At 42.6% G+C, this 19776-nt stretch overlaps 1 protein-coding gene across 1 annotated transcript in view; it reads left to right on the top strand.

The window, feature by feature from the left end:
- The window catches only part of LARS1 (leucyl-tRNA synthetase 1), a 66180-nt gene extending 46867 nt beyond the window's left edge, over positions 1-19313 (top strand). Inside the window, exons 21-32 of the mRNA XM_073651279.1 lie at positions 275-332; positions 420-483; positions 698-881; positions 3055-3145; positions 3450-3590; positions 7295-7435; positions 7552-7662; positions 10298-10408; positions 11073-11177; positions 11886-11981; positions 16480-16612; positions 18638-19313. Of these exons, the coding sequence (XP_073507380.1) occupies positions 275-332; positions 420-483; positions 698-881; positions 3055-3145; positions 3450-3590; positions 7295-7435; positions 7552-7662; positions 10298-10408; positions 11073-11177; positions 11886-11981; positions 16480-16612; positions 18638-18843 (1441 nt within the window). The 3' untranslated portion in view covers positions 18844-19313. The remainder of the gene's footprint in view (positions 1-274; positions 333-419; positions 484-697; positions 882-3054; positions 3146-3449; positions 3591-7294; positions 7436-7551; positions 7663-10297; positions 10409-11072; positions 11178-11885; positions 11982-16479; positions 16613-18637) is intronic.
- The last annotated feature ends 463 nt before the right edge of the window (positions 19314-19776 follow it).

Here is a 19776-nt window from a genome sequence, read left to right as displayed (position 1 = left end):
GTGTATGGAGGACTATGTGGGGCCCATTATTGTGTATGGAGGACTATGTGGGGCCCATTATACTGTATGGATGACTGTGTGGGACCCATTATACTGTATGGATGACTGTGTGGGACCCATTATACTGTATACTGGTTGGCCTGCGACTTTGTCCAAGTTTTTCATTTTGGCCCTCTGTGTATTTGAGTTTGACATCTCTGCCTTAGAGCAATCCGCTCTTATATATGCAGTGAATGTTATAACCTATTATTCTCCCTCTTTATTTTTGCATTAGTGGGAAGTGGCCAGTGGCTGTAAGGGCAAATGGACATTTGCTGCTTAATTCAGAAAAGGTATAGTATGGTTATCAGTACTTCAGCCCTGGACAACCCCTTTAAATACCATGTTTCTTTATGTCCAGTGTCACTTTGTTTCCTCAGATGTCCAAGTCAACTGGAAACTTCCTAACATTGAGTGATGCTGTTGACAAGTTCTCAGCAGATGGTTTGTGTGGATTTTTTTTTAACTTTTATTAAATAGTAATTTAGATTGTTTCTATTCATCTACCTGCTGATAAATGAAGGTGCGCGACAATCTAGACGGCCTTTTGTAATGACTGAAAATGGAGAGATAGAAATCTTTAGTTTACTTGCTCTACCTGTAAGAGAAGCACCATAAATCCAATATTAATGTGAGATATTCCTGTGTTTTATGCTAGGCATGCGACTTGCCCTGGCTGATGCTGGGGATACTGTGGAAGATGCTAACTTTGTGGAAGCCATGGCTGATGCCGGCATTCTCCGTTTATACACATGGGTTGAATGGGTTAAAGAAATGCTCGCCAACTTTGACAGCCTGAGAAGCGGCACCAACCATACGTACAATGACCGGGTGTTTGAAAGGTAGATTTTACTTTTCTTTTCCTAAAAACTGTCTTTGTTGCCCATATAAACCAATCACAACGCAGCTTTAATTTTATCAGAGCTGTTTTAAAAAAGAAAGCTGAGAGCTGATTGGTTGCCATGGGAAACAGTTTATCTGATAAAGCGGGCCCTTAATCCATTCTAAGAAGAAGAAAAAAACATATTAGTCTGTATATACCTTGTACTCTGCTGCCCATTAACTATTAACTATCCGTATACATTTATGAAAAGGTAAAAATAGCCTGCTTAAAATCTATTACTTTTTGGCAAAATGTTCAAAGTGAACCTGTTACATGAGAAAATGCTATTAACCTGCAGATGTGGGGTTAATCTTCAGGTTAATATTATTCTGACACCCTATGGCTGCCGCACTTTGAGCCCTGCTGCTAAGAGGGAATGAACTTTATTCCTCCTGGCAGCATTCGGCGTCAGTCATGGAGCGGGCACCTGGGCAGGTCCAGTCACTGCTCTGAGTATAGAGAGGGCGGATGTAACTGTGCCCTGCACTAACTGACAGCTGGCTCTAATGCTCAGCTGCTGTCAGTTAGTGCAGGGCGTGGTTACAGCCGCCACTATCTATACAGAGCAGTGACTGGACCTGCGCCGTTCCTGAAACCTGAACTCTGCCGGGGGGAATAAAGTTAATTTCTTCCCAGGCATCGGGGGTCTAAGTGCGGGTGCCAGGCGGGTTCTCCAGGTTAATAGTGTTTTTCAAGTGACGGGTTCCCTTTAAAGAGGTTTTCCAGTCTTTCTATCTTAGTGTAGGCCATAGATATAAAGTTGATGGGGTCTCTGACTCCTCTGCACTCCTGTCAATCAGCTGTAAGCTTCTAAAAGTGGCACATCCCCTTCATTGTTTGCACTGCTCCTTTCAGCACAACTTTTTTCGCAGTGTCTTGTGTGTTGGTATTGCAGCTCAGTCCCATTCACTTGAATTGAATGAACCTTTTAAAGAGGTTGTCCACTATAATGTGTAGTGGGCAGATCGATTTAAACCTTGGAAATGAGGCTTTCTTCAAATACTTTGCATTTCCAAATGTGCCTGTGAGTGGCGCTATCGCTGTCTGCTCATCCCCATTATGTGATCCCCGGCTGCAGCTGCCTCTGATGTCTGGTAATGTCATGGCAACCCGGCATCACCAAGGCATGACCCAGTCTCCCTGAGTTACTGGGCTGTGGGTGGAGTTTCACTGCACGTCACAGCCCAGCATTGCGCGGGCTTGTGGCTCTCTGCGCACGCAGGTCACATGATGGGAATAAGCGGACAGCGATAGCGCCGCTCACAGGCACAATTGGAAATGCAAGGTATTTGAAGCAAACTTAGTTTCCAAGATTTAAATCAATCTCTCCACTACACATTGTACTGGACGACCTCTTTAATATTGAGTACAGTTGATACTAAAAGTGCAGGGCTGTGCCTGGTAAACAGTGAAGGGGATGCAGTGCTCGCTGTAGTACCGAGGCCCCTGCAAACAGCTGATTGTTGGCATGCAAGAGTAAGACCCTCAACAATTTAAAGGAAACCTATCATCAAAAAAAAAAAAAGAAAATGGTCTTTACCTTCAGCTATAGTGGTAATCTGTAGGTCAATACCATTACAAACATATGTAGCAGTCTAATGGGAAGCGTGGTTGTAGGTAGAAAATGAAGTTCTATTCTCTATACAGTCACTCGCTTCCAGACATCAGCGTGGGGCTAAAGGGAATTACCTTTTTTTTTTTATTGCTGACCTATTACCTTTAAAATTATTGGTTGTGCTCATGAAAGGGACACAGATCTTATAGAGCCTGGAAAACTACTTTACGAATAGGGTCACCGTGACGTGGTGGTTTGGCTTTTACGTTTTTTTGCTCAAAATTATGTTAACCAAGTACCTAATGTTATTTTCATGCACTATTGCTATTTATTTACTGCAGGGTATTTGCTTACTTTGTTTTTGTCTTCGTTTTTGTACTTTACAATTTTGGTAGGACTTTAATGTTAATGCCCCTATATGTGTATTTGTTTTTTGAATAATTAAAAATAATACTAAAGAAAAAAGTATATTTCACAGTTTTAGAATACTGAGCACATTGGTGGCAGTTGTTTTTTGTTTGTTTTTTACTATATTATCCTTTTGTCATTCTAACTAACCTTGACCTCTTCTTTTCAGTGAGATGAATGCTGGAATCCTGAAAACTGAACAGAACTATGAAAAAATGATGTTTAAGGAAGCATTAAAAACTGGATTCTTTGAGTTTCAGGTAAGCATTTTAGTTTTTCCTTAAATGTGAGGTAGAATTTGATTCTTTTTCCTATGCTGTAGGTCTCTTCACTCCCTGATGTGCACACAGTGATCATGAAACAATTAATTAATGAAACAAAACCATTTCTATGGCATCCAGATCTGTAACTGAAAGTAGACATATGTTCAGTCCGTGCTTGAAAAATGTAGGATCTTTTTCTCCTGTGTAGTTATTTATCACTATGTCCTCCATCTCTGTCCTTCCTAACAGCAAAATATACAATAAACCATATTACACCTTTCTACTTACCATTGTCTTGTAGGCCGCCAAAGATAAATACAGAGAACTAGCCATTGAAGGCATGCACCAAGCCTTAGTGTTCCGCTTCATTGAAATCCAGACGTTGCTGCTGGCTCCCATCTGTCCTCACTTGTGTGAATATGTGTGGTCACTACTGGGGAAGGTATGTCATACAGCTAGTTGCTAAAATTGTAACCTGCAGCACTGATAACATAGAAGTGTGTTTATTAACCCCTTCCCATCATATGACGTACAGTTAGGTCACATATCAGGTACCTGACTTTACCGGCAGATGATGTGTGAATTATTCAGTAATCATCTGCCTCTAACAGCTCCGGAGCTCCGCCTGCAGCTTTTAGCATGATAAATGTCGCTGTCAATCTCTGACAACAGCATTTAACACGTGGCAGCAGGGGCCACGCCATTCCAGGCTTCCATCAACACGCCAATCATGTGATCGCTGGACGCCGATGGGTTATTATGACAGCCTGGGGTCTGCTGAAGACCTTCATGCTTGTCATGATTATTCTTCTGTGAAAACCAGCGTTTGGCCAGAGTCCCATTAGCGAATCAAATCCAATGCGAGATGCTAATGACACTCGGCTCCAGCTCTGCTGTGAGCGTGAGCTGAGTGTCAGTGCTCTGTTCTCCTAACCTGTTGCTGCAGAGGAGACAGAAATTATTTTCTCCATCTCCCCTGTTGCCGGCATCGGCGGGAATTGCACTGCACTCAGGTGATATCTGAGTGCAGTGCAATTTTTCACACGCATCCATAGACTTATATTGGGTGCATGCAATCCGATTCATGGGTGCAATGACATCATGCTGAATCGACATGAGAAAATAATTGCAGATGCGAGCTTCACCATAGGGTAACATTGGGGCGAGTTCATTCCGATTTTTTGTTATCGGATTGCACTCGTCCGACTGCATTGCAAGTGGGAGTGAGCGCTTTAGCTGGCATTCATAGGAGACCGTGATTTTCGCTGTACAAGGTAGTGCTGACGCACTGCTATGTATAGTACAAGCTATCAGACAATAGCAGCTTCAAGACCTCTAAGGGGACTAACAAAAAAACAGTAAAAAGTGAAAAAAAAAGTTTTTAAAAATATGAAAAAAATACAAAAAAAATAAAGTTCAAATCACTCTTTTGCCTCAATAAAAATAAAACAATTAAAAGAAAATGAAAAATACATATATTTGGTATCGCTGCGTTCGTAAAAATCCGGTCTATCAAAATATAAAATAATCAGATTGGTAAACGGCATAACAAAAAAAAAATAAACTGAAATGCTGGAATTATAACACTGCAATAAGAGGCAGTCAAACCATTGTATCTACCCCAAAATGGCATCAGTAAAAACTTCAGCTCAGGGCGCAAAAAATAAGTCTTGCACAGCCCCATATCTAGTGGAAAATAGCGACACAAGCAACATTTTTCTTACAAATTTTCGATTTATTTTTTTCACCTCTTAAATAAAAAATAAAAAAACTACACGTTTGGTATCTACGTACTCGTACTGACCTGGAGAATCGTATTGCCAGGTCAGTTTTACCTTATAGTGCACATGGTGAATAAAATCCCCAAAAACTATTTTAGGCTGTGTGCCCACGTAGCGTTTTTCAAGCGTTTATGCTGCGGAATTTCCGCAGCGGAAACGCTTGAAAAACGCTAGGTAATCCGCACCCCATGGTCCCCAAGGGGATTCCGCATGTTCTATGCACATGCTGCGGATTTTTCCGCAGCGTTTATGCTACGTACAAAAATCCGCAGCATGTCATTTAATTTTGCGGAAGTGCAGCGGAACTCCCGCCATTGACTTGCATTGAGACGCACAGAAACCGCGACTGTACATTTGTACAAGCGGCTTCTATGCGTCTCTATGTGCGGATGGTACCCAGTTCTGGAGGAGAGGAGACTCTCATCCAGACCTGGGTACCATTGTACCTGTAAAAAAAGTATAAAATAACAAATAAAGTTTATACTCACCTGTCCGGCGGCTTCTCTCTGAATGCCGGCATCGCTTGAGGACCTGCGGTGACGTCACAGTCATGTGACCGCAGGCCCTTCACCGCTCTGTCTCGCGATATGCCGGCAGCCGGGAACCAGACAGGAAGCAGCGCTGCAGCCACGCCGGGGCCTCGGGGGTGAGTATAGCTTTATTTGTTTTAATTTTTACGGTTCACACTGTATAAATCCATGCTGTTTGCATGGATTTATACAGTGTGACCTAGTTGTCAAGCACTTTCCAAGTGATGCTATCGCCTGGAAAGTGCTTGTCAATCTGCATGCGGAAACGCATGTGAACCCGCATGTGGATCCGCATGTATTCTGCAGGAAAAACGCATGCACAATCTGCATGCGTTTTTTTCTGCCAGGGAGATGCAGAAATGCTGCAGAAATTTTCTGCTTCATTTCTGCATCGTGTGCACATACCCTTAGAAATGCACTTTTTTTTGCAATTTCAACATATTTGGAATTTGAAGGGGTTAAAGGGTCCGACGCAGAGTTGCCTTGTCAGGGTGATGATTATATACTGTGCTAAGTGGTTGCGGCATTTTACTTGGATAGTCTAATGAATACATCTACAGCAATTTTTTTCAATTTTCCACTGAGAATGATTTCTGTGTGGAGAACCACTTTCCTCTCTCCGGCTGCACCGAGAGCACTTCATGCTTAGTTCATTGGAAATGTAAATGGGGATCCGTGCGTCTATAGCAATGTCTGCCCACCGGCATATTAAGATGCTTTCAATTGTAGCAAATGTCTACAATTTGAGTCTCTAAAGGACTCAGTCTGTTGACGCCATGGCTCTAAAGTATGTACCTCTTATTCTCTGCCAAGAATAAATGTCTTCATTTTTGTACAAATAGAGAGCCAACCTATTTGATCAAATATCTGCATTGCTGTATTCATTTAGCATTTTAATATTTTCATTATCACTACGGCCATATTTAATTTTTGGATGGTAATATGAATTTTACCGCAGAATTAAAGTTTACTAAAATTAAGCAAAATTCTTGAATGCCTATTTCCTCCGATAAGAAAAATTGTAAAACCTTGCTAGTTTACTACAAAAAGGTTTACAATCTTATAAAAGCAGACCTTTTTATTTTTAACTGCACCCCTCTTGTCTACAGGCAGTGTGTGTATGACTATGTTCTAGTCGTAAGTATAACAGTATGAGCACACAGCATCTTTTTCAGGGGGTACACTCTGTAACCCTCCTGATAAAGTAAATGCTAAAAAGAATGAACAAGTGCACTGAAACGTAAAAACTATGTTCAGTCTTTTGGGCTTCTTTTTACCTCTTCAAGTCTCCAAAGATGCAAAGAGGTTAAAAGAATATCCCACTGTAGCAGATTTGATATATTTTAGTATTAAATGGGCTTTTTTGATGTCGGCGTAATGTGCGGTGATAACAGCTGATTATAGCAGGTAACAGCAGCCATATCTGAAGAGGCTTCATTCTCCATTCATTTCCTGCCTGTAAGTGGTGCCAACCAATTTAAGCCGGGTGGGACTTTGGACTCTTATATTTCTTTCTGTTTTTTTTCACTGTATGCTAAGAATGCTGTGCGATTCTTACCGCCCCAAATCATTATTTCCAGTGCATACAGGCCATATAGAGGCCAGAAGAAAACTTTGGCCTATGTTGGAATAATGTGAGATTATAGTAGGTTATTTATTTGACGTATGCGTCGAAAGAGTTTTTTTTGGAAATACTATAATTGATCGAATGAGAATTCCCCTTTTACAATATTAGAAGTGATGAGGATGTTGGAAGCAGCTGGTTTCCTCCTCACTTTCTTCTATAGTGTATAGCTAATAAATCATTATAACATGTCATGCTGGGTTTTCTACAGCCGACTTCTCTTATGCATGCGTCCTGGCCAGTCGCTGGCCCAGCAGATGAAGTCCTGATCCGCTCCTCGCAATACTTAACAGAAACTGCCCACGACCTCCGGCTCCGACTGAAGAACTACATGGCTCCAGCTAAGGGGAAGGTAAGGGTGTGCATGTATTCTTAGCAGAATAGTAAGGAAGCTACATATGAACTAATCGGCTATATATCGTCTGTCCTCAGAAGACTTATTCATCACGTTATTTTCTACTTTTTCAGAAAGGGGACAAAATGCCACCTCTGAAGCCATCACATTGCACCATCTACGTGGCCAAGACATATCCACCATGGCAACACATTACTTTATCAACCCTCCGCAGGCATTATGAGGTGAGCTGTCTGACAGAATTATACCAATCATTATGAAATAAAAGTACCTGAAAGTGTGTGTTGTGTTCATCAAGAGAGTGATTTGGCTGAACAGGCTTGTGGTTCAGAATGAGCGAAGAGTGTGCTGGAGGGATAAAATATCTTGTCAAGAGTATGAATATTCGATTCGACTGCAGTGTCCCCAAATATTACTGCATCAATTTCCACTATTGCACAGATAAAACCTGTACACACAGCGCTTCTTTCCCAAGCTTAATGTTTCCTGCCCTGATGTTTGCACAAAGTATGCGGCTCTCAAAAGCAGCTTTCATAAGGAGGTTCAGACCCTCAAGTGACTGACCTTTATGGTAGGCATCTGGTTCTAATGGATGTGACAAAAAGGCCAATATTGCTGGCTCATGCAGTCTGGATCGTTGGTTTTTCCTAGGACTTTACACTGTGTGTAGAATTATTAGGCAAGTTGTATTTTAGAGGATTATTTTTATTATTGATCAACAACTATGTTCTCAATCAACCCAAAAGACTCATAAATATCCAAGCTTAATATTTTTGGAAGTTGGAGTGTTTTTTTTTAGATTTGGCTATCTTAGGAGGATATCTGTTTGTGCAGGTAACTATTACTGTGCCGAATTATTAGGCAACTTAATAAAAACCAAATATAATCCCATCTCACTTGTTTCTTTTCACCAGGTAAACCAATATCAGTGCGCAAAATTTAGTAATAAACATTTCTGACATGCAAAAACAAAAACCAAAAAAATTAGTGATCAATATAGCCACCTTTCTTTATGATGACACTCAACAGCCTTCCATCCATAGATTCTGTCAGTTGCTTGATCTGTTTTCACTCAACATTGTGTACAGCAGCCACCACAGCCTCCCAGACACTGTTCCGAGAGGTGTACTGTTTTCCCTCCCTGTAGATCTCACATTTTATGATGGACCACAGGTTCTCTATGGGGTTCAGATCAGGTGAACAAGGGGGCCATGTCATTATTTTTTCTTCTTTTAGACCTTTACTGGCCAGCCACGCTGTGGAGTAGTTGGATGCATGTGATGGAGCATTGTCCTGCATGAAAATCATGTTTTTCTTGAACGATACCGACTTCTTCCTGTACCACTGCTTGAAGAAGTTGTCTTCCAGAAACTGTCAGTAGGTCTGGGAGTGAAGCTCAAGTCCATCTTCAACCCGAAAAGGTTCCACAAGTTCATCTTTGATGATACCAGCCCATACCAGTACCCCACCTCCACCTTGCTTGCGTCTGAGTCGGAGTGGAGCTCTCTGCCCTTTATTGATCCAGCCTCTGGCCCATCCATCTGGCCCATCAAGAGTCACTCTCATTTCATCAGTCCATAAAACCTTTGAAAAATCAGTCTTAAGATATTTCTTGGCCCATTCTTGACGTTTTATCTTATGTTTCTTGTTCAAAGGTGGTCGTTTTTCAGCCTTCCTTACCTTGGCCATGTTCCTGAGTATCGCACACCTTGTGCTTTTTGATACTCCAGTAACATTGCAGCTCTGAAATATGGCAAAACTGGTGGCGATTGGCATCTTGGCAGCTTCACGCTTGATTTTCCTCAATTCAGGGGCAGTTATTTTGCGCCTTTTTTGGCCAACACTCTTCTTGTGACCCTGTTGGCTATTTGCCATGAAACGCTTGATTGTTCGGTGATCACGCTTCAAAAGTTTGGAAATTTCAAGACTGCTGCATCCCTCTGCAAGACATCTCACAATTTTGGACTTTTCAGAGCCCGTCAAATCTCTCTTCTGACCCATTTTGCCAAAGGAAAGGAAGTTGCCTAATAATTAAGCACACCTTATATAGGGTGTTGATGTCATTAGTCAACACCCCTCCTCATTACAGAGATGCACATCACCAGATTTACTTAATTGGTAGTTGGTTCTCAAGCCTATGCAGCTTGGAGTAGGACAATATGTATAAAAAGTATCATGTGATCAAAATACTCATTTGCCTAATAATTCTGCACACAGTGTATAAGGTTAATGGCGTGCTGTAGGTATACTCTCTTATGGCGGTAACAGGCAAGGCTTAGCAGTGAAGCGTATCAGTTATTAGGAATTGTTCTGTACAGAGATTGAGCCCTCACTATCCCCATTAGGACTTTCTAAATTTACCCACATACTTTTTTGGATTGTGCAGCAATTCAACAGTTCTAACCACTGAACCACCATGCTTCAATAAAGTGCTAACCACTGAACCATACTTAAATGATATGCTAACTCCTGTGTTACCATGCTTCAATAATGTGCTAACCACTGAACCACCACCATGCTTCAATTATGTGCCAACTACTGAACCTCCATTTTTCAATAATATGCTAACCACTAAACCCCCATTCTCCAGTAATGTGCTAAGTACTGAACACCGTCCTTCAATAATATGCTAACTGAACCACCATTCTCCAGTAATGTGCTAACTACTTAACCACCATGCTTCAATAATGTCCTTACCACTGAACCACCAAGATGTCCTTCAATAATGTTCTTCTGGAGTGTTCAGGGAGGTTGCAGGATCGCTGTGTTGGTTTGTGACAAGTCATTATCTTATGTAACAAGCTGATCATAGCCATCTAATACCTACTTTATTTAATTGTATTTTCTGTGTTTCATTAGGCAAATGGTGGCCACCTACCAGATAATAAAATCATAGCCACAGAACTGAATGGTTTACCTGAGCTGAAGAAATACATGAAGCGAGTAATGCCGTTTGTTGCTATGATCAAGGTAAGGAAAAGATTTGTAATTTATTTTATCTAAGTTAATTTTTACTAACTGTTAATATTCTTTTAGGAGTAAAATCTGGGACTATTGTAAGATCTGTCCTCAGGTATCATTTTGTGTACCGCCCTTTACAATATGTTCTTTCTTGTGGGTCTTCGGTTTAGATTTTTTTTTAGCTTGTTATGGAGCTAGACCGTATATATATTAGAGTAAACTTTTGCTGGCACTCCATTTCTACCCAATTTACTGAGCTTAGGCTTAGGGCTATGCCATGACACAGGTTGTGTGGCTAAAGCTCGCTATGTGCCTCTATTAAATGGCAGCGTAAAGCAGGTGAATGGGGTCATATTGTGACACCTAGGAAACTGCCACATGCAATCTGCAAAAAGTTAGACCCAGGCGTATTTTTTGTCACTTGCTTGTTGCAGTACCTAAGAGTCACAGTGAGACCCCAAATCAGCTGTATTATGCTGCTGCCAAAGTCAACGTGTAGCCCCAGCTTAAGTCTTCTCTGACTTGTGCTGACTTATGGAAACATTTGAGATCCTTACTACATTGCAAAGATTTTGGAAGAAGTATTCCCATTTTTATCTATTTTATGTGCCTTTCAATGTTTTGGTGCTGACTGTACTTTCTCCTGTTGATTTCTTTTTATATTTTCCTACAGGAAAACTTAGTGAAGAAAGGACCTCTTATTCTGGACCTTGAGCTGGAATTTGATGAGCGGGCTGTCCTTCTTGAAAACCTTGTCTATCTGACCAACTCGTTGGATGTTAGTACTCCTTTGCTCACTTTTCTCCCTCCTTCTGTGCACCCTGGCACTTAGTAAGTCACTCCTGTGCCATCTGGCATTCATTTCTGTCCAGGATAAAGGAGCGCTCTACTGAAGTCTGCATTACCAAACATTGAGGTGTTGACAGAACCGCGCAGAGCTGATTGTAAATGGCCTTTACTAAAGGTGAAAGGCTTAGAGGTTAATTGAGTATTACTCTTCCTGCTGCTGCTAAAAGCTGGTAGTGAATTTTAATTGTGAGTATATCTCCCATCGCTGTGCGCCATGTTCTTTCATTATCTTTCACAAGGTTAATGTTTACAGACCTCTTAGTTGTCCCACGCCACGGACGCCTGACTTACCCCTTTATATTTCTACCACGTCTCGGCTTGTGTCAATCACTTTAAGAAGCCGATAAAGGCTTACATTTAATTAGCCGCCAGTGATGCGCTGAAACAATACCAGATACAAAGCCACAGCACAATCTCAGGAGGGAAGGAAGCTTTTCCGAGAGCATTTCTTACCATGAAATAAGGGAAGGATTCTGCTGTCATTTCTTATTTCTGTAAAAGCAGCGACAATCAACTCCCAAGTCCAACACATCCTACATCTGTATTAATGCATGCCTTAAAGAAACAGTCCTGCCATGTAGTATTACCTTTATTTCGAAAGAGTGGTTGATGTAATGTGCGTCTCTTATTCGCCCAGTTGGACCAGATTGACATCAAATTTGCCTCAGATGCAGATGAGAAAATTAAGGAAGATTGTTGCCCTGGGAAGCCGTTTTCGGTCTTTAGAACAGAGGTAAGCAATATGGTGATCTATACCAGTGTTTCTCCTACTCAGATAGTGTAAGGGTGCATGTACGCTACCTCATTATCAGGAACAAGAGTTCTTAGAAACGCGCGATTCCCAATAATCAATCAGTGTAAACAGAATGGTTGCTTAAAAAGGATCATTCTCGGCAGCACATTGCACAGGACACGTGCTGCCGAGAACAGTGACGGTCTGTGTACACAGAATGTGGATGAATCCGCGCTCCGTGATTAAGAAGGTTATTAAACAGGTTCTATGTGTCGTCAACGGAAAGCTTTGTGAGTGATGTCCAGTTATCGCAGAGTCTGACTCATATATTACTAATGTATCCAGCACAGTGTTATATGACTGTCTAAGTGCCCGGTCTCCACCTGTGGGCAAACGCCCGTTATTGAAATGAATGGGAGATAAAGAGTTAGTTAATGTAGGGTGGTGGATGGCCTCGTACAGCATGGTTATGTCACTGGAAAGTGGGGGGCAGTTCTGTGCATCCTCGGATAATATACAGCAGTGCTTCTCTAACAGTGAGGTCTAAGGGGTAACGTTTCTCCTTGTGGAGAGTGACACACCAGCTCTGGCATGCCAAGGTAAGGAGGCTTATTCGACATGCAATGCTCCTCTGGGAAATTTAATATGCTAATTTCCTCTTCAGAGAAAAAGAGGATTTGTACTCTATAGCGCCACCTATTGGAAGCAGCAATCCTACAAGTCACAATCAACCCTTTAACGAGTCTTGCAATATGACTTAGGATAATAGCTTAAACCTCAGTCCAGAGCCTCTCATCTAGCCAAATCAGTTCATACTTTGCACTGATGAGGGCCAACAGCCTGAAACACTGTCTGCAAACTCAGATTCTGATTTGGCTTTTATCCTAAGTCATATTGCACGACTCGTTAAAGGGTTAATTGTGACTTGTAGGATTGCTGCTTCCAATAGGTGGCGCTATAGGGTACAAGTCCTCCTTCTCTCTGAAGAGGCAATTTGCATCTCAAACAATAAGGCGCCCCCTAGGTGTTGTTGAGGTGCAGCTGGGCAATCTACTTACAGAAGTAATTATATCAGGGGTCTCAAACACGCGGGCCGCATGCGGCCCCTGAGGCTGCTTTATGCGGCCCGCAGGCACAGACCCCTTGACGATCCCGACCTGGTCCAGGAGGAGCCGCCGACAGCAGCGCTGAATTGCCGCACAGAGACTGTTTCCCAGCACTGTATTTCCAATGCCAGCCGCTGGCCAATCAGAGGCCAGCAGCTGATATCTGCGTGTCGGCGCAGCGAGTATGACGTCATTGCCATATGCAGATGTCAGCTGCTGGCCTCTGATTGGCCGGCGGCTGACATTGAAAATGCTGTGCTGGGAGACAGTCTCTGTGCGGCAATGCAGCGCTGCTGTCGGCGGCTCCTCCTGGACCAGGTCGGGATCGTCAAGGGGTCGGACTCTGTGGTGCCTGCGGGCCACATCTGCAGGAAGGCCGCCGAGGGAACGGAGGACAGGTGAGAATCATCTTTTTTTTTTTTCTATTTTATGTGTGTGAAGAACAGCACAGGGGGCACAGAGCCACAAGAGGGGACCTGGATGGGGCACATAGCCACAAGAGGGGACCTGGATGGGGCACATAGCCACAAGAGGGGACCTGGATGGGGCACATAGCCACAAGAGGGGACCTGGATGGGGCACATAGCCACAAGAGGGGACCTGGATGGGGCACATAGCCACAAGAGGGGACCTGGATGGGGCACATAGCCACAAGAGGGGACCTGGATGGGGCACATAGCCACAAGAGGGGACCTGGATGGGGCACATAGCCACAAGAGGGGACCTGGATGGGGCACATAGCCACAAGAGGGGACCTGGATGGGGCACATAGCCACAGGATGGGGACCTGGATGGGGCACAGAGCCTCAAGATGTGGACCTGGATGGGGCACAGAGCCTCAAGATGTGGACCTGGATGGGGCACATAATGGGGACCTGGATGGGGCACAGAGCCACAAGATGGGGACCAGAGCCACAAGATGGGGACCAGAGCCACAAGATGGGGACCTGGATGGGGCACATAGCCACAGGATGTGGACCTGGATGGGGCACAGAGCCTCAAGATGTGGACCTGGATGGGGCACAGAGCCTCAAGATGTGGACCTGGATAGGGCACATAATGGGGACCTGGATGGGGCACAGAGCCACAAGATGGGGACCAGAGCCACAAGATGGGGACCAGAGCCACAAGATGGGGACCTGGATGGGGAACATTGCCACAGGATGGGGACCTGGATGGGGCACATAGCCCCAAGATGGGGACCTGGATGAGGCACATTAGTACAAGATGGGCGCCAGGATGGGGAACGTTGCCACAGGATGGGGACCTGGATGGGGCACATAGCCACAGGATGGGGACCTGGATGGGGCACATTAGTACAAGATGGGGACTTGGATGGGGAACATTACTACAAGATGTTTTCCATTATTACTATATGATGCTAATTGTAAGACAATATTACTGTATGTGGCCAATTGGGGGAAATAAAATTGTAAAAAAAATAAAAAATAAAATAAAGCATGAAAAAATATTGGGCACTAAAAATGCTGTTTTATATGTAAACTAAAGTAAACACAAAAAAGTGCACGTTTATTATCGCCACATCCATAACGACCCAAGCCATAAAAAAATAAACACGGCAAAAATGTTCAAAAGATGTACACAAAAAAAATGGTATCACTAAAAATGTCACATTGAACAAAGAATGCGGCCCCCCAAATTCAAATTTTTTCCATGTGCGGCCCATATACCCAGCCGAGTTTGAGACCCCTGAATTATATGCTGCACAGTCCTTTTCTATGGCTGCAGAAATCGCTATCTTGGCAACATAATAGACTCATTTTGTACTTATTGAAGTACTGTGCAGACTTCAGGAATTAGCGCTTTTTTTTTTCTTAATTTGGAATTTTAAAACAAGCCCTCATATATCCATGTTCACAGAAAAGTCACAAAGTTATGGCTCTCGGAAGCTGCGGAGGAGGAAAGAAAGGGCTAAAATGGAAAATCTAGTCTGGAAGGGATTAAATATATATATTTTTTTAGGAAATTTTGCAGTGGTGTTTATTTTTTAACATTTTCCTTGCCGCTATTTATATAAAAAATAAGCCATAAATGTTGCAGTTCTCACCCTGCTGATAGGCTGAAGTTTGTCAGTAATTCTCTCATTATCAGCGCAGGCAGGATTCCAGTAATGAGTCGGACTTTGACATTGATGAGACAGAATCCACTCTTCACAATAGGCGCTGGTCACGGCTCCCCCGAACATTTATGGGTTCTCAGTAGTACAGGTGGAATGTCCCAGAATATTGCTGTGTTTATAGAGAAGGAGCTAGATTATTTTTTTATATAGTGACTTCATATTCTGCAGCACTTTACAGTCATCGCTGTCCCCATTGGGGCTCACAATCTAAATTCCGTATCAGTATGTTTTTGGAGTTTTCTAAATCCATTGTCTGTACAGACACAAATAGGTGTCATAGTACGATCAGCCATCATGCCATGTACTGTCAAATCTGATTAACAAGAGTTAGTGCTAATATAATCCAATATTTAGATGGTTCTGTAACCAATACAGTTATTCTATCAAAATCTTTCTAATGATCTTTTAACACATATCCTCTATCTGTGGAAAGAAAGCTTTATCATTATTATAGGTAGGGATTCTTTACTGTAAAAGCGTTGACGCATTGGTAATCTCTGCCGCATAGTGTTGTGATAGCTGATTTAGTAAATAAATTCCAAGTTCCTCGATGCCTTTCTAATAATATATAAATGTTCGGGGTAGTAGATTTTTTGAGATGGGGCGTGATAGTGATTTATTCTGGCTATCCTAACTTGTATCTGCCTCATAGGTGGTGTTGTCTTCCTCTTGATCATCGCTATAGCAGTTGGTTAAACTTGAGGGATCTTTGCCTTTTTTTCAACCTATATCTTACTATGCCCAGACCTGTATAAAAGCGTTGAAGAATAGAGTGCCCTGATATTAATTTGACACCCAATAAACCAGCATGACTACCTGATATTCCACAACTTGGTTATAACCCAATACATCATGGTAATGTAAGATGTCACATACCTGAACCAGAATAGTCATAAAATGAACTTGTAAAAATGCCTTTGCTTAGGAGCCAGAAATAGAAGCACTTTTGTGAGTTCTTTACCCTTGAAATTGAATTATTTTTTATACTTTTTGTCATATAAACTGATGTGTATAATTCTGGAATAAAGGAATGTTACAGTATTCACCTATATAGAACTCGTGAATAGATAGAACTGCATTTAATGCTAATTTATCACCTTCCTGGAGACCAAATCTGATATTTAAATCTGGAGACATCTTCTCTCTTCTGCCAGCCATGCATGTGTATTATGACATGCTCATATTTGGTAGCTATTGTTCTGCTCATGAAATATAATTAATGCTAGTATCATATGTCCCTTATTTTCGATAGCCTGGAGTGCCAGTCTTTCTGGTGAACCCACAGCCGTCAAATGGTCACTTCTCCTCAAAGATTGAGATTCGACAAGGAGACAGCAGAGATTCCGTAATAAGGCGCATAATGAAGACTGATCGGGGGATCAAAGGTAACGTGCAGACAGGAAGAGGGCTGGGATGAGTGTTCTTCACAAGTCTTCAAGGATCTGAGCAAATGACTGCCAGTGAGGACGGTTTTAATGAGCAATTATTGCGGTCTGAGTGGAATACAGTTTCTCTGATCAGTATTGCAAAGGCTGAAGAAGACGTCTTTCAGGAACCATCTTGTTACTATGCATGATGACCAAGCACCCAGGAGGGCCCAGCAGAGCTCCGTGCAGTGGGAAATACGAGCCCTCTAATTTGCAAAGATCATACAGAATTTGTTCATTTTTCGGCAGTAGGTTATAATTCCTCTTTAGGAAGGCTGCCTCTCAATTACTCTGTTCCCCTCCTCCTATCAAGGGAGGCTTTTGTCATGATTAAATGGTGTAGCTCTGTCTGTTTTCTGCACACTGAGTGTAGGTGAAACGCTGATCAGACACAGCAAGTTGTGTTAAATACCTAGAAAAGGAGGTTCAGTATTGTGAGATACCCCCTAGAAGCTGTCAGGGTAGACAGACTGCAGCACATGGGAATATCTGCTCTCCTGCGCCTCTGCACAGGTAACACATACCTATGCTAAATCTGCATCTGCGGAGCCTAGATAGAAATACCTACATTAACCCCCGTGACTAAACGTTCTGGGCAGGGGTCCACAAGTGTGGAAGAGGTCGGATGTTGGAGAGATTACATAGCTGGCATCTGTCTCTAACAGCAGCGGCTGTTAACCATTTGGATGCTGCTGTCTACTTCTGACGGCCTTTGTCTATCTCTGACAGTGGCATTTAAATGGAGCGGTCGCTGGTGCCTGCATGCACCTCCTCCCCATGACACGATTGCGGAGTTCTTTTCCCCTTTCATAAAACTTTTCGGCACAGGATCAGTTTGTTGTAAAATAGAAAACTCAACTTTACTTACCCTCCCCGGGTCCAGTGCTAGCTCTCTGCTCCTGCCCAAGTTGTGTTGTTTGGCTGCAGAGGTGACTTCATGTCGACAGCACTGCAGCTAATCACTGAGCTCATCGGCTTGTGGTATCTACATCAGCAAACCACTGAGCTCCGTGATTGGCTGCAGCGCTCTCAACCTGACATCGCCAACAGCTAGTTATGGCATTTTGCTAGAATATGCATTGATTGGCCAATGTGGAGGATCCGTGTGATCAGTCACTAGGTTTATAAAGCCCAGCGGACTGTCAGGAACTTCTCCATGCACAACAGCATAGTACATGTATTGCAGCTCATATGTATTTGCTTGCTCTTCTCCGCATGGCACCTACCCAGGAGCAGCACTGCACAGAAAATACCCAATGGGCCATGTAACCTTTAATGATCAGACCAACACAAATTAGCAAATGGACATGTCGTAGCAATATGCCCTATCTTGCTTTAATAAGACCACTAGTAACCTGAAGTGTAGTGTGAGAAAGTCAATAATTAGGATTTTGTGTAGACTGGGGACAGGGGAGCCCCTTAAAATGTACTGCAGAGTGAGATCACTTTTCTTTGTAGCAGGATTTGTAGTGGTACTAAGAATATATTGCAGATTACATAGTCTTTTAGATTTTAGCAAATTGCAATAGGGATTTGCTTCTATGTTTTACCAGATTTCCAATACAATCTGCATACATTCTCAAATGGAGATCTTAAACCTGATGATATTGGTGTACTTACATTGAAAATACATCTAAAAATGTCTGTTCTTTGTGAAATTCCCTGTGCCTAATATTAAAATGAGCATTTTAAGAGTCCAGCTCTAGTAGGACTCCTCAAATGCTTATTTCTATATCAGGACTTTACAGCCAATGTTATGTGGATTTGTACAGTAAATACATCAGCCTCATGAAGCCTAAGAGATCTGTTTAATAATGTATGCAGTTTGTATTGTGAAACCTGGTGACTGATCCGTGTTGATTTTTCTCTCTACATGTAAAAAGTTTCTCCAGTACATAATTATTGATTTAGTAATGGAGAACATGAGGCACAGATGTAGCATTTTCTAACCTCACATACTTGCATCCATTTTTTTCTTTCCAGATGTTACAAAGGTGAAGCTTATGCGATATGATGACCCAGTTCTGGGGCCCCGACGAGTGCCTGTTCTCGGAAAAGAAGATTCTGGTAAAGTGGTGATCTCTCAGCAAGCTGCCTTCCATATTGACCTCAATGAGAAGAAAGTACATATTGCAGACAATGGCTTGAAAGTAGATATCGGCGATACCTTGGTATACATGGTGGATTAAACAGCAACTCGTGTGGCATCAAGAACCTGTGAGCCCCAACTATCGGAAAAAAGTCCGGTCAAGGACCTGTAGACTCCTGTTTCTATGCATTAGTTCCTCACCCATCATAGTGTACATAGTGTACTGTTGGTTGTGCAGGATTTAAGAGCACTACTTTTATGGCTGAAGCTACACGGGTAAGTCCTGGTACGTCTTCTGGAGGCCCTTGTGTCCTCTGTCACATCAGAGATTTACCTGGCCCTCTGATAAAACTGAAAATGTTCACACACTGCGGTTTTATCATGGGGACGGTGCAGCTTCAGCCTTACAGTTTGGTTCCATGAGTCAGACTTCTCGCTGGCAGGTTTTCTGCTTGTACAGTTATTACTGGATATTTTAAAGCCATTTCAGATCTTTTTCCCTGTCTTATGTATTGGACTGTTGTTTAGGCTCTCGTATATATTTAAAATAAAACCAGCTCTTATATTAAACTAGCTTGTTTCCCTTCCTCGCCCCAGATTAAGAGTATACGCATCCACATAATCCACAGTATACGCATCCACAGCATACGCATCCACATAATCCACAGCATACCCATCCACATAATCCACAGTATACGCATCCACATAATCCACAGTATCCGCATCCACAGCATACGCATCCACATAATCCACAGCATACCCATCCACAGTATACACATCCACATAATCCACAGGATACGCATCCACATAATCCACAGTATACGCATCCACATAATCCACAGTATGCGCATCCACATAATCCACAGTATCCGCATCCACAGCATACGCATCCACATAATCCACAGCATACTCATTCACATAATCCACAGTATACGCATCCACATAATCCACAGTATACGCATCCACATAATCCACAGTATACGCATCCACATAATCCACAGCATACGCATCCACATAATCCACAGCATATGCA

Source organism: Phyllobates terribilis, unplaced genomic scaffold (assembly GCF_046119375.1).
Source record: "Phyllobates terribilis strain yellow unplaced genomic scaffold, ASM4611937v1 Scaffold_11__3_contigs__length_659146591, whole genome shotgun sequence".
In the NCBI taxonomy this organism is placed as follows: Eukaryota; Metazoa; Chordata; class Amphibia; order Anura; family Dendrobatidae; genus Phyllobates; species Phyllobates terribilis.
The sequence above is the reverse complement of the archived record's forward strand: the minus strand, read 5'-3'. Positions and strand labels throughout refer to the sequence as shown.